We start from the raw sequence: 14,723 nt of genomic DNA on the forward strand, positions 1-14,723 counted from the left end.
CTTCACCACTAATAACCCTGGCCACACTTGGAAAGCACATATTAACTCAAACATGTGGACGTGGAGGTAGGCCTTTAGGGCCAGTAATAGCTAGTTCCTACTTAGCTATGATACCACCATATTTTTTTATACTTAAGTTCCTCTACAGTTTTTTTTATGAGTTTTATTTTATGTATATGGGTATTTTGCCTGCTTGAATGTTTGTGCACTGTGTGCATGCAGTACCCTCAGAGGCCAGAAGGTGTCAGACCCTTAGAAACTGGAATTACAATTGTTAGCCACCATGTGGATGTTGGGAACCAAACCCCAGTTCTCTGCTAGAGCAACAAGAGCTCTTAAGCACAGAACAATCTTCTCAGCCCCTAAAGCATTTTCTAAAAAACATTTTGGGGGTTTTGGGAGTTTTGAGGGACTGGGATAGGGTCTCCCTATCTATCCCTGGCTGTCCTAAAACTCACTACATAGGTTATACTGACCTCAAACTCACAGAGATCAGCCTGCTTCTTCCTCCCAGTGCTGGGATTAAAGGCCTATACTACTATGCTTGACTGAAAAACATTTTTTAAAAAAAGAAAAAAAAGGGCAAAAGAATGGTCAAGGTTGCAGAATCCTTCCCCCTATTTATTTTGTTTTTGCTGCACAGGGCATTGAACCCTTGGCATCATGCAACCCAGGCAAGTACATACGCCAGCAGTCTCCTTTTTAAAGCCTGAGACACAGTTTCGTTATGCTGCCTATTTGGGCCTTGAACTCATTTTGTAGACCAAACAAGATTTTAATTTGTTTTCTTTTCTGATTCTGTAGAATTTCAGTATTATGTGTGTCAAAGATTTAGCAAATTTCTCAGTAACCTGGCTTTTTATAATCAAGTACATAACGATAATGATGTTCACCTCAAACACACGACTGCCCAATTACTGGCAGTTCTCCAGCTTGTGTGTTCTTTATAAAGGTAAAGTCAGCAGCTCTGGCTAGAAAGTGGACACAAGCGTCAGAAAGCACAGTTTTTACTGTCATTGTGGTCAGCTCTCTGATAGCCAGAGCCCTGTGAGTGCATTAGGGCAAAACTGAGCCCCAGAGTACCAACGGTACCCTGTAATGAGGTTTTCTCTGTTTCCCCTACCCAGATGAGGGAGCCTCCCAGAGCTAGACTAGCTGACTGGCCTAGAAACCAGGGATAAGATAGGCCTTTCCTTGCAGCTCACACTGCCTTTCGCCAGAAAGTATGGCCGTTGCGTGGACCTGCTCATCCAGAGGGGACTATCTAGGTCTGTCTCGTACTCAGTCCTGGGCAAGTATTTACAAGAGGGCTAGAATACCAGAGATGTTGGTCCCACAGACCACCACTTGCCCAAGACTCATTGCAACTGTGGAAATGTCAAGAATGCACATGCCCAGGCAAAGATACAAATCACTCTATTTTTTTATTATAAACAAATAAAAGAGTAAATTACAAGACAAATGCCTAGACTCCTTCTCTGAGAAGACTGAGAGTCAATGACCAGTGAATCAGTAGATAAGTCTAACTGAAAGCTGTTCAGAGAGCATCAAGTCAAGATGACAAAAAAACAAGAGGCTGGAGATAGGGAGCCAACTAATTCAAGAATATAAGGGGCTTATATGGGGCAGGCCGGTCCCTGTGTTTGGAGAGATCAGCATTGAGTTCAAAGGTTAAGGAGCAGCTCCATAGTGCTCTACCAGCCTAGGGTCTGGAAATACTCAGCTTCTGTCCCGTCTTATCCTTAACTTACAACTGGGGTGGTAGCTGGAGGGAATAGAAGGATCCCAGGAGCTTGGGATCAAGGTGCTCATTTAGGCTTTGTAGCCAGATGCCCTTGGAAAGGCCTTAGGCCTGTCAGTTGGTGGCTACAGACATCAGAAAGGATAACCAAGAAGGCTATTCCGATTAGGTATGAGGGGTTGGAATGGGGATGGCCCAGGAGCCAGCCACGCACTGGTTATAGTAGATTCAGAGGTGTGGTGTTCCTTGGAGTTACTGGCTGGCTGTTGTATCTACTATTCATCTTCAAGCCGGACTCAAACCTATGGTGCCAAGTCAAGCATGAATGCTTTGCTTCTCTGGTTCTAGGAGTGGAGATGGGGTCGTCTGGGGAATGGCTCTGACCTACCCACTTCTAGTTCCCCTAAAGAAAAGGCAGCTATAGCCCAGGGTAAGTTAGGGAGGGGTGGGTGGGCATAAGGCAAGAGATGGCACTCACACAGGACAAGTCCTCAAGGCCTCTGGCCAGGGTCTGCCCTGACACACAGCTGCTGTCAGAACCACTAGAGCCACTGGCTGACGGGCACTGGGATGAGACCTCTGAGTCCTCGGGAGCTAGGGAAGAGGATCAGGCTGTCAGCAGAGGAGGCCTAGACCCAAGCCACGCCTCCAACCTCTGACTGTCAGAGCCCACATACTTAGAGAGGGGTAGCTGCCCAACTCTGCCTCAGCTTCCAACGCTGTTTCCTCTGGGAAGTTGGGTGGATACAGGCACCAGTGAACACCCAGAAGAGCGGGATCTTTGTACAGGTGCAGATTGAGAGACCCCACAACAGAACAAGAGGCACGGTCTCCAGGAAGGGAGCCCAAGGCACCCAGATAGGGGTTGTCATACTCAAATGGAGCCACGGCAATGGAGGCCCTAGAGCGAACACCTGTGTAGGAAACAGGGGCAGATCACAGGCCAGTCTGGCCTGAGGTAGCCAGGGAAGCACAGTCCAGGAGTGAGAAGAGGCCATATTGCCTCCTCATTCCCACCCCTTGTAGGATACCCCACTACCTCGTCTCTTTAGGACATAGTCGATGTTGCGGTCACTGATAGCTTCCTCACTGGGGGCAATATCCCAGAAGGCCTTGTTCCCCACACCCATGGATGCCATCTCAGCCATGCGCACCTCTGAGTAGAGAATAAAGGCAAAAGTGAGACCCCCTAAGCCGTATCTAATATAGACCCATAGCCCAGAAATTAGCCATCCCATACCATGATCCTTTGTGGTGCCAGACTTTCTGCTCCCAAGCACCCTTGGGAAAGTTATAATAATGTTCCTTTCAGAACATAAGACCTCTGATACTCAGAGAAAACTTCATGTTCTCACCCTCCTCCCAAGCTTTTCCAAGTCCCTAGACATCCCGTCTCTGGCAGGATGCACTCTAGGGGCCTCACCCTCTTCCCAGAGAGTGTGTAAGGACCCTAAACCTTTTTCAGGAAGGACATACTCTTTGGGCTTGTACAAGGACTCACCCTTGTTACGGACAGCCTGCCTCCAGAGCAGGCGGGAGATATCAGCTGTCCAGGCTTGTTTGGTGGCCACGTCGGAGGCCTGCAGCACAAACAGGTCCCTGGCCTTGCGACGACGGAACCAGATCTCAAAGCGCAGCTTGCTTTCCCCACAGCATTCAGTGAGGCCAAGGTCTGCCATCTACATGGCCAGGGGAAAGGGGCTTAGTGAGGAACAGATGGGGGCTGGAAGCAGAGCTCAGGGTCATGTGGACTTACTTTGAAGGAACGCTTGTAGGTAAATATGTCAACACCTGCAGGCCCACGACGAGGCTTGCTGAAGAGCAGCAGCTCCTCAAAGAGAAAAACACGACGACAGGCCTTATGGCGCCCAGCCCTCACTGTGAACTCATCCTGTCGCACCAATTGCCCCTGTTCCTTGAGGTTAACCTGCAAAGTTGAAGTCCAGTAGATGTCCAATCATAACAACCCCCCTCTTCTACACCCAGGGTGCTTCCCCAGATGGCCTGGGATGACTCACATCACAGCCTTGGATGGCATCCATGGCTAGCAGGTCATTGCCATGTCTCAGCTGGAAGTGCACAAGGCTCTGGGCTGCCTGAAGGGCACCCAGCTCTTGTGCTGGGCCCCCACAGGCCCTTGCTAGCTCCTGCAGTAGTAAGGCATATTTGCTCATGCGCTGGATGGGCTTTAATAGGTAGGAAGCCAAATCCAGGTGGTCTCCCAGTGCTTGCTGCTTTTCCTGCCACATAAGTAGGAGATCACAAAGGGTTTTGGAGTATGCCACCATCCCCTGTTCTTCCTTGCCTTAGGCTCCTACCTTGAAGAAGGTGTGACCATGGCTGCTCATCAGGGCATCAGAACGAGGTTTATTCTTGCTGTAGAGTGCATACATCCCAAACTGCACCCTCTACAAGGACACAAGGCTCAGCCCAGGCACCAGAGGACTGGTTCCCAAAAGAAATCCCCCACCTCAGTCACACCACTCTCTTAGCTCAAAAGGGCAAAGATGTGCCAGTAAGTGGCTCCAGAGCAAGGAGCTTCTCCCTACCCCTGCAGATCCCACCCTGAATGAGTTTAATCTAGCAAGAACCAATGCTATGCAGGCTGTCCAGGCTCCACAGAAAGCCTCCACATTCAGCTCTGCCCCGCCTAAGGTTCTGAGACCATCACTTTGGTGTCCACTGTACTCAGCCAGGCTCATGATGTCCACTAGACCTCTTCTCTGGGGGTAGAACTCACTCTCTGCTCCTCCTCTGGGCTCTACTCAAACATCCTCTCTTTTAAACTGGAAATGCTGCCCAAATGTAATTCATAGGCTATTTTCCTGCTTATTCCCATCCTAAGTATAATCCAGAATGGTTTTTATTTGTACATCTCTCCTAATGAACTAAAAATACCCTAAGAGGCAAAGATTTTTGTGGGTCTCACTCAGAGCTGTACCCTGGTAGCAGTTTAATTTCCCCCACGGTACCCAGTGAGCCACAGCACTCTCTGCACAGAACGTGGCATTAAGTATGTGTCCAGAGGTACTCTAGGGCTTCTATGACCTATGGAACTTACATGGCGCAGGAAGGCATAAGCCACTCGAGGTGGGTGCCGGGTGCAAGCCTCTAGCTCACGCAGGAAAAAATGATAGTGGAAATCCCGAAGCTTCTCAAGGTTGCCAAAGAGGTGTGCACGCTGGCCACGGAGGCCCTGGGGTACATCAGGTCGATCTAGCTCAGGGAAGTAGTTCTGCATGGTATAGTCGAGGGCCCGGACATACTCACGCTCTGTGGCCACCATCTCTGCCAATACTAGCTGCAGCCTATGAGGTAGGTGGAGTCAGGACCCAACACTCTCCACTGATCTCCCTACCCTGCCCTCCACCTATACCTGTTGGGGTTCCTGAAGTCAGAACTGCTTGACAGAGGCACAGGGGGGGATGACCTGGGCCGGACACCACCTCCAGCCTCAGGTCTGTGGGAGTCAGAAACAATTGCTGCGTAGTGGCCATAATGGTCACCAAGATGCTGCCCCAGATTCCGATCAAAGCTGTAAGCCTTCCTCAGTGGAGGAATGGTGGGTATAGCAGGGGCCTGCCTGGCACGCAAGGTCGCTGTGCTGTTTACTGATGATGGCTTTAGTGCTGCCTCAAGCTTCTGATCCAGAGCCAGCCAGGTGTCCTGACACTGTGCCCAGGCCCAGCGACACTCCTGGCGGATGCCTTCTGAGCCTAGGCCTGTGGCAAGAGCCCACATTTTCCGGAAGTGGGCAGGGGGCAAGTCAGGATGTCTGGTCCAGTGCAGCTGCAGCCGCTGCAGCACAACCTCTGGGTGTTCCTGCTCCAGCTCTGTCAGTACCCGCTGCCCCTCCTCAATCCATGTTGTGGCCTGCAACACCAAAGTCACAGAGACATGAAAGTAAGACTCCAGCACATCTGCAGTAACTTCTGCCGTGCTCCCTGTCCCACCCACTGGCTGGCTCAGGAAGGTGGGTCCCAGGCTACAATCCAGAAGCTGAATTTTGGGATAAGATTGAAAGCCAAATAGGATGCACTTAGACTCTGGCAGAGCTTGGACAACCTCCACAGAGCCAGGGATAGGACCCCCTGGGCCACCTGCTTGAAGAACTGAAACAGCTTCTCGGCATCTGCCAACCGCTGGCGCCTCTGGGTCAAAGCTCTGGAAAATTCTGTCAGCTGGGATCTCAGGGTCAGAAAGCGCTTTCCAAGGGGTCCCAGTTCAGCAGTGTCGCAGTCAGCCAGTGGCTGCAGTAACTTCTCCCCTTGCTTGACCTGTTCCTGGAGAGACAGATGGGCTCAGCTGGGATCCAGCCCAGACTTAGGTCCTCCCTCTGACCATTCCACCCTCTCCCACCTCAGGCCTTCTGAGTCTGCACCTCAGCAGTACTTAGCCCTCTCTCTTCTGGATGCTCTCTCTATGGTTCTTCCTGCTCTCCCTCACCTGGCTCCTTCTGAACAATCTCATGTGACCAAACCCCAAATAACATTCACACCCATAACCAACAGGTGACCCTCTCGGTAAGGCTCCAGGTCAAAATCCAGAGTCCTTCCACATTCCCTGAAAGCCATTTCAAAATCACAGCTAAGACTGGGCACATGAAAGCCTTCCACCAAGTGCCCTTATCCCCTGGGTCCTCTCCCCTCTCACATGGCTGCATTATCAAGTCCTACAGACTTCCCAAAGCCAACAACTGCCAGTCTAGTCAGATAAAATGTTACAGTTGGCCCCCACATTTTCAGATTCCACATGTGTGGGTTCTACAGTCACGGATTTAAGTAACTTTGTATTAAAAGTATTTGAGAGAAAATTGTACCTGTAAACATATTAAGACTCTTCACCATTATTCTCCAAATATACAATCTAACAACTGTTTACAAAGCATCCACACTATGCTAATAAAGACATTATTAAACAGTATGAAAGGATATCTATTGGCTACCTACAAATACTGCAACATGAGCATCCAAGACATGTCCTGGAACCAATCCCCCAGAGACACCCAGAGACAAATGTGTGTCCCACCGTGACTACTGCAGTTACCTCTAAACTGGATTTCCCACATCCATGTTCCCAGAAACCAAGATCATCGTCCTAGAACATGGATCTAATTATAGAACTTCTTAAGGTTTTTACTGGTATCCGTCTTCCAGACGCACTCACTTCACCTCATCCCACTCTCCTGCCACAAGACCTTTTTTTTTTGAGATAGTGTCTCTCTATGCAGTCACCACACCTGGCTTTCTGACACAGACGTTTGAAGATGCTATTACCCAGCCCTGATCGTCACTCCATTCCTAACTCTTTTTTTTCCCCAACTGATTCCAAATTATTCTCTCATGCTGCTTCTCTTCAGACTATGAACCATGAACCTCAGATGACAACTGATCTCTGCTGAATGGTAACCTCCAAGAGCAAAAGAATTGTTTGCCTTCACTCATGCCACCATCCTAGCCCTGGGCAAGTGTCCCAGTCCCTACAGGATGAACAGTAACCAAGCTTACCTGGGCAATCTGGTCGAGCTCTTGAAAAGGGCCTTGGGCCTGGAGCAACATGTCCAGCGAGGGCTCCCCTGGTTCCTCCAGTCCTGGCCAGCCCACCTCCTCTAGCCACACTTCAATCTGGATGGACACAAGTAAAGAAACAAAGACAGCTGCTATGGGGGTGAGGGGAGGTACAGCTAAGACAAAGGGCAGGACGCACTCTGGATAAGTAGCTCCCACCTGGTGCAGCCCACCCTCCTGGGCTTCCAGCGTTTGGAGGAGCTCTAGGGCCTGCACTCGCTGGTTGCTCTGCAGAGTTAGCTGATGCAACAGTTCATCCACTTCACCGTACAGCTCACCAGCCTTGTCTACTGAAGACCTGTGAAAAGCATACAGTCCCCTTTCTCCACTCTACTATGCTGGGGCTCAAATCTACCATGTGTTGAGCCAACCAACTGAGTACTTGACACAAATGTAGGGTAGGGAGCTGAGCTGGGCTAAGATCTGGTAGCTGGGCTTCTATCTACCTGTAATCAGGGCTCAGGGTCACCTCTGGGATCCCTTGCTTCAGCCGTGCCAGCTCCAGGCTTCCCTGGCTTTGCAGCCATGATAACTGTGGTGAATCTAATACCTGCTGCATGAGGGACCGTGCCTGCTGTAGCAGCTGGGCAACTTCCTGTAATCAGGAGTAACAGATAACAAGCATTGATGGACATGGGAGAGAAAAGGGACGCCAAGAGAACATTCAAGGAGATTGGGGGGGAGGGGTGACACCCACTCCTGACTCCATTGGCTGCCGTAGAGCCTTCATACTGTCAATGACCCCCTGGAGCAGGGCACAAGTCTCCTGGCATGTCTGCTGTAGGGTTTCCAGGCGCTGTGAGCAGACAAAAAAGCATGACCAAGGTGCGGGGATTCCAGAAACACTGCAGCCAGTTTTGTCTTGTTCAAGCTGACCCAGGAAAGGCTCCCCCGCAGGGCCAGGTTACCTGCATAATCACAACCTTCCAACCCCACCTGGTACACTGACCATCCGGAAATTCAGCCAGGTTTGGTGGCTGTAAGGCAGGCATCCTCCCAGTGAAGCAGGCAGCCCCAAGTTAGGAATGTGGGCCAGTAAGCTCTGATGAGAAGACAGCTGCTTGAACTGCAGAAGAAGGGAGGTATGATCCAGGAATGTGTGGACAAAGATCCCCACCCACTCGAGCCGACCTGGCTGGGTACCTCAAGTGCTGGAGGCATTTCCTCTGGCATCTTTCCGACCAGCAGCACGTGCTGCACAGCTCCTGGGGCTGCTTGCTGCAAGGAACCAAAGTTCAGCCCTACCCCTGGCGTAGACTGAAAATGGATGGGAGTCCAATCCTCTACTCACTTGTAGCTGGCTGAGGCCCCAGAGGAGAGAAGGGCTCGGGGAACAAATTCGGGCATCAACTAGTATGGTCAGTCCCAGGGCTTGGACTTCGGACCTATGTGGTGAATTTTGTTTCAATACCTGAGTCGAGTCCCAGACCATAGGACCTCACGGTTCAGGCTTTAGCCCCACAACTTTCTCCCTCAAACCTGGGGATGCCTCGCAGGTAGAGCAAAAGGCTCAGAAGCTCATGGCTATTGCACTTGGGATGAAGCCAAGCTGGACTGTGGGCACACAGAAGCAGCACTGCTCGGCCTTCTATATCACGTGTCCCTGTGGGGAGGAGGAAGTGAGCCCTAGCAATCGGGACCACCCTTCTCCTCCTCTAAGGTCTTCTAGCTACCTGGTAGGGCAGCCATGCCGCTGGCCAGCAACTCCCAGGTAAGGTCTTGAGCTAGGAGGCAGTCAGCAGGCTGAGGGAAGCTGGATCCACCAGGGTCTTGAGAAGAGAAATGACTTGGGTCTAAATCGGACCAATCTCCCTGGGACTCCTCCACGGACTAGGGCTTCAGTCTGAGTAGGGTCAACGACCTCCCAAATCTCGATGCCCATCTCCAGAGGGCCCCATTCCCTTCCCAGATTTCCCTTACCTGCCTCCAGTAGCTTTGATGGCATCTCTGATAAAGGGCTAACGACAGCTGGCAGCTCTTTGCCTGGACCTGGGTCCCCTGGACCTGGGCCCCCTATCGAGCCTCCCCGTTGGTTGTCATTCTCACCCTGTGTCAGGCTGACATGAGAAGACACAGGATACAAGAGGTTTTCCACTCCAGAGAAGGATGGCTCCTCTGACTGGACGGGGAGGCCTCCTATTACGTTCCTCTGGCAGTCCCCTGACCCATCTGCAGCCCTTTGCTCTGGAAGAGATTTAGGCTTCTCAGACAAGGAGCCTCCCTGGAGCCCTCTGCCTTGGGTTTCCCCTACTGGTGTTGAAGGTCTGGGGTCCGTAGACTGGATCTGGTGAGCAGGTTCCTCCACCTCCTGGGTGTTCCCAAAACCGCACACAGCAAACCTCCCCTCTGTAAGGAGGCCCTGGGAGTCTGGGGACACATCCCCACCCACAAGAGGCCCTTCCATCACGCTCTGGTAAGAGTAGGCCGCTCTGGGCAAGTGGGTAAGGGGTTGGGCCTTGGCGGGAAAGGAGACTTCGGCTCATCCAGGAACTGGTTTGAAAATGGTGGGGCTAGACTCCAAGGGCAGGCAAACGGGGAACACTAGGCAGTAGGAAGTGCTTGCTAGGTTGGGTCCCAGGTCCCAGGAAGCGTTGCCTCTCTAGTAGTCCAGCCTGGTGAGAGAAGACACAGTTAGAGTCTCTTTCGGGCCTAAGGCCGGGGTAATGCTCCTGTGAACCTCTATCTGGTGGCCCCATCTCCGGACACTCCCTCACGCCCGGCTTAGGCAGGCCCTGGCCTAGCCGCCTGGACCCGCGCTCCCAGCTCCTCGCGGGTAACCTATACACTCATACCCCTGGGACATGCTGCGGGGGAACTGTGAAGCCTGGGAGCCCACGATGACCTCGAACAAACGAGCAAACGCACCACAGCCTCGACGACGGGTACTGCGAGGCCGCCCGGCGTCCAAGGGCGCCACCTTCTGGCGGCTGGAAGGGGTCGCAAGGCCGCTGGGGACGCGGCGCCCTCTAGGGGCTGGAGGACCGAATCTCAGCTCAGCAGGTTCTTGGGAAGAGGCGCCCAGGCAGTGGCAGCGGAAGGCACTGCCTACCGACCCCCGAGCAGATGGGGTGGGCTCTTACTCTCAGCGCCTTGGGGACTTGGCTCGCCCTCCCTCGATATTGAAGTGAGCTCCACCGTGCCTACTGCCTGACCGGCCCAGAGCTGAAATTGTCTGAAAGGATGAGTGAGCCCCGCAGCACTGCTCGCCGGAAAGAAGGCTCACAGCAAAGGACGACCTTGTGGAAGGAGGGCAAGGCTCCTGACCGGTTTCCTGCTGGGACATGGGAATATTTGCCCAGATCCCCTTTACAAGATGAGGACCATTCAGCGCTCGCAGCCCCCAAGTCTGGTTCAAAGAAGACATGTGGGGCCAGGTTTAGGGCAGGCGCCTAGAGAGACGCCCTAAGCCCACACAGCTGATTGTGTAATGACTTCTCGGAGAGTGGGAAGGACCTCTGCACTACAGCCTGACGCCCACCCACCACTAAACGTGTGGGATGGCCTGTGGGGTGTAACACCGTGGCTGAGCCCTTGCCTGGTTTGTATGAGCCCCCAGGTTCAATGAATAAGAACAAACGGAGTTTCAAGAAATAGATTGTGTGATCCCACGGCTGGACAGTGCTGCTGGTTGAACCGGAATGTGGAGGGGGTAGTGATGCAACTGGGTGGGAACTGACCCAGGCCTGCCAAAATCTGTGAGGCCCAACTCCTCCACCTCCTAGAGGCCCCCGAATTCTCTTTCCCTACTCACAGAAAAGCGGGGCTAAAGAAGCTGGGGCCCTGGAGCCAGCTACCAGCTGGGCCCTGGTTCCATCACTCACCTGCTGTGGGGTCCTCCATTCCCTTTGCGCCTCATTTTCCTCTCCTGTAAAACAAAGCCGCTCTTTTCTCCTGGGATTGTCAGGTAGACCAAGGAAGGCCTGATGTGTCGGATGTCTGTGTTCGTGCCCTTAGCTAGGGGATCTTGAACCGATGAAAGATACCCACGTAGCTGGGGCATCTATTCTCATTCTCAGCTCTGAGGTCTGAAGTCCTTTTGGAGTAAGTGGGCCTGACCTAACACTTGAATTCGCAGCAAGATTGTAAGAAGGTTGGCTATATGACCAGAAAAGGGCTCTTAGCCTTACGCCACGGCCTTGGTCCCTGGGAGGAAGGGACACTGGACACAATGCCTTCCCTGGCTCTAAGACAGGCACTTCCTTCATGGATCTAGGTATGAGCTGCAGCCATGGTAGAAACAACAGCAGTTCCCCTATGCATCTCAGACTCTGAGGCGGATTCTGAGGAAGAGCAAAGGGGCAGGGCTGGCCTTAGAGTTGGCCTGCTCCAGCTCCAGCCCCCAGGCATGTCTTTTGTCCCTCCTTCCTCTAACTTCAGGGAGCATTGAGTCTAGTCTTGGCTTCTGTTCTTGGTTCTTGTCCCAGGCCAGCCCCACTGAGTCATTGCCTCCCCCTCCTCCGGCTCCCTCTCTCCTCTAAGGCTCACCTCCGCCCATCAGCCAGGCCCCCAGGAACTATAAGATGTAGATGAACCTTCTGGCAGGTACACACCCCCTCCCGATGATAGGAACAAATAAGAGGTATCAGGCCACAGGCCCTAGCTGACCTGGGCCCACTGAGCTCAGCAGGCAGTCAGTGGAGCGCACACATGCGGAGAGAGAGGCAGGACTAGGCTGTGGCTTTCCCATTCCACACAGAATGTGCCCTGTAAGCAGACTGCGTGTTGTCCACTTTTATGCTTCTAGTGTTGCACTTCAGGCCTGGCACAGAATATATATTTAGGGGTATCTAAGACTATGCACACTGCCCCTAACATTCTGAGTGCTCCGTCTGTGGGTCACATGATAGCGACAGATCCAGACAGAAGTAGCATAGAGTTGTACGACACACACATCTGGGATGGTAAAGGCACAAACAGAAACAGGGAGATACTGGCCTAGTGGGGGACATCGGAGGACTAGGCCTAGAGCCAACCTGGGCTGGTTGACCACAGCAGGCTTTGTGGGCTGAGCTTGCAAGTCTGAACAGTGACTCATGGGGACCATCTCTGGTTCTGCTGGATGCTGAGTCTACTCAGGGAAGCCTTTTCCACTGAGACTGTACAATGTGGAAGGCCCCTCCCCTGCTCCTTCGCTGGCCCTCTCCTGCCTCTCTTTTCTTGACTCAAGATCAATTAAAGGAAAGAAGGAAGGAAGGAAGAGAAAAGGAAAGGAAAGAAAAAAGTGACCTCTGAGCTTTGTTAGGCTTGTGGACACAGGACCAATAGCTATAATACCTTAAATTCTGTGTACCCTTTTTCTGTGGTACTGTAAGCAGCAAAGCCAGCCAATACCTAAAATACTCCAAACCTCCCTCATCTTTGACCTAAATAAACCCGGGCTCCGTGGTGTGACATTCAAGACCACCAGAGGCATTACAGCCTTTTTACCCGGGTCCCAGATGGCTCTTGGAAATACAGCTGACTAAAAGTCTTTTGTTTCATGCCGCCTTCTCTGGCTTGGGAGGCCCTCATCACGATCAAAATCCTTTCTTTGCCTGGTGCTACAGCACATGCCTGGTTTGCTAGCACGTGAGATGAAAAGATTGGAAGGTCTCAAGTTCAAAGCTAGCCTGATCTACACAGAGTAAGAAGTTCCAGGCAAGACTTTCAAACAAGGTCCTGTCTTCTTTTTTTTTTTTAAGATGGACGGAAGCTGGGGAGATAATTCTGTGCTTAATGTGTTTGCCTTAGAAGCATAAGGCCCTGAATTTGATCAGAATTTCTTTTTTAAGCTAAACATGGTGGCACACAGTTGTAATCTTTGCCAGTGAGTAAGGTCTGGATTAATCAGTCCTCTCCAGTCATCCCAGGCAGTATAACCACCCTGTCACTTTGTCCAGTCAAGAGGCCAGACTTTCGACTTACTTGCTCCTTCAGAACCTGACAGCTTTTCCCAGTCCCAACCTGTGCACCCTGCTTTTGGGGCCTCTAGAATCTGTTAAATCAAAACTCTTGAACTAGGTTGGCATGGTGGCACACACCTTTAATCCCAGTACTGGGGTCGGGAGGCACAGGCAGGCGGATCTCTGTGAGTTTGAGGTGAGCATGGTCTACATATCAAGTTCCAGGCTAGCTATGGCTACAGAGTGAGTCCCTAACTCCAAAAATCAGGCACCCTGGAGTATGCTCAGGAACTTCTGTTTGGAGCAGCTCGCCAGCTATCCTAACACTAAGACGGTGGCACAACTGCCTCTTGTTTTGTGGCACCTTCTCTGAGCTGCCGAAGAAGCCAATGTCCTTCCATCTCTAGCTTCCCTTCCTTGGAATCCACCACTGGAGTTTCCATTCTCTACTATTCTTTCCTGATCCCCTCTTCCCAGAACTCAAAGACCCGCAGCATTTTCATGCAACTTTGCCTTGCAGAACGAACAAGATAATGCAAACACTTAGGATTTGTTCCCTCAAAGCCAGGGCTGGGACACTCTCTTCCCGTTTTAATCCTAGCAGTAATCTTATGAAGTGTTAAGTATGATGGTTAGCACTTTTTGTTATTGTTGCTTTGTTTTTGTGAAAGGATTTCACCGTGCACCTACCTTTGGCTAGCCTGGAACTTGCTGTGTAGACCAGGCTGGCCTCAACTCCACAGGGATCCACTTTCTCCCACTTCCCCAGTGTTAGGATTGAAGGCACTTGGCCACTATACCCGGCTTCAGCTATCCTATTTTAGAGATGAGAAAACTAGGCTCAAAACGCTTAGGTAACAGGCCCCAGCTGACAGAGTAGTAACTGTGCTAGGATCGAATCCAGATTGGTAACTACATCAATTAACTAGCAGGTCTTACCAGCCAGCTGTCAGCAATTTGAAGATAAAGCTAAGTCACTCTTCCTCCTCTTTACCTTGGCCACCACTCCCCGTGGCTAGTACGGAAAAAAAAATGTTGGCCGAGTCTATGGGTCTTTGATGTGTTCCAAGGTTCTCAGACCCAGAGACACGAGAAGTGAATGGCTATGGCCGTGTGGTGGGTAGGATGAGGAGACTTTAGTCCAGGCTTCATTGGGGAATGATGAAAACGTTCTATTCTTACATCAGGAAAAGGTTTGTACACCTATGTGAACACACTAAAAACTGGGGCTGGAGAAGACTCAGTGGTTAAAGCACTTGCTGCTCTTCCAGAGGACCGGAGTTTGGTTCCCAGCACCCATGTCAGGAGGGTCACAAACACATGCAACTCCAGCTTCCTGTGATCCAGTGCCTGTGGCTTCCCAGGGCACCTGCACTCACGTACATACCTACAAGTGACACACATACCTACACAATTATAGCAAAAGGAAATCTTGTTGTGAGTCAGTCTCTCAATGTAGCCCCTGGTTGTCTTTGAATTTGCCACATAGAGACCAGGATGGCCTTGAACTCAGAGAGATTGGCTTGCCTTTGT

General features: G+C 51.5%; 2 protein-coding genes across 3 annotated transcripts in view; one reads left to right on the plus strand and one right to left on the minus strand.

Moving 5' to 3' along the window:
• Positions 1-1,450, plus strand: part of Kctd19 (potassium channel tetramerization domain containing 19) — a 37,827-nt gene extending 36,377 nt beyond the window's left edge. For both annotated transcript variants that reach the window (XM_048437126.3, XM_048437127.3), the window contains exon 16: positions 1,201-1,450. In XM_048437126.3, the coding sequence (XP_048293083.1) occupies positions 1,201-1,314 (114 nt within the window). In that variant the 3' untranslated portion in view covers positions 1,315-1,450. The remainder of the gene's footprint in view (positions 1-1,200) is intronic.
• On the minus strand, positions 1,406-10,601 carry Plekhg4 (pleckstrin homology and RhoGEF domain containing G4). Its single transcript, XM_048437122.3, has 22 exons — positions 10,101-10,601; positions 9,229-9,920; positions 8,982-9,077; positions 8,788-8,911; positions 8,600-8,693; positions 8,452-8,526; positions 8,258-8,374; positions 8,006-8,104; positions 7,755-7,903; positions 7,468-7,606; positions 7,249-7,365; positions 5,842-6,024; positions 5,118-5,614; positions 4,803-5,049; positions 4,060-4,149; positions 3,760-3,981; positions 3,498-3,668; positions 3,243-3,420; positions 2,781-2,897; positions 2,419-2,655; positions 2,220-2,335; positions 1,406-2,085 (listed from the first exon to the last, which is right to left on the minus strand). Exons 2-22 carry the CDS (start codon positions 9,710-9,712, stop codon positions 2,044-2,046), a joined length of 3,594 nt encoding a protein of 1,197 aa, XP_048293079.3. The 5' UTR covers positions 9,713-9,920; positions 10,101-10,601; the 3' UTR covers positions 1,406-2,043.
• Positions 10,602-14,723: the final 4,122 nt, after the last annotated feature.

Source organism: Myodes glareolus, chromosome 22, assembly GCF_982192425.1.
Source record: "Myodes glareolus chromosome 22, mMyoGla1.1, whole genome shotgun sequence".
NCBI lineage: Eukaryota > Metazoa > Chordata > Mammalia > Rodentia > Cricetidae > Myodes > Myodes glareolus.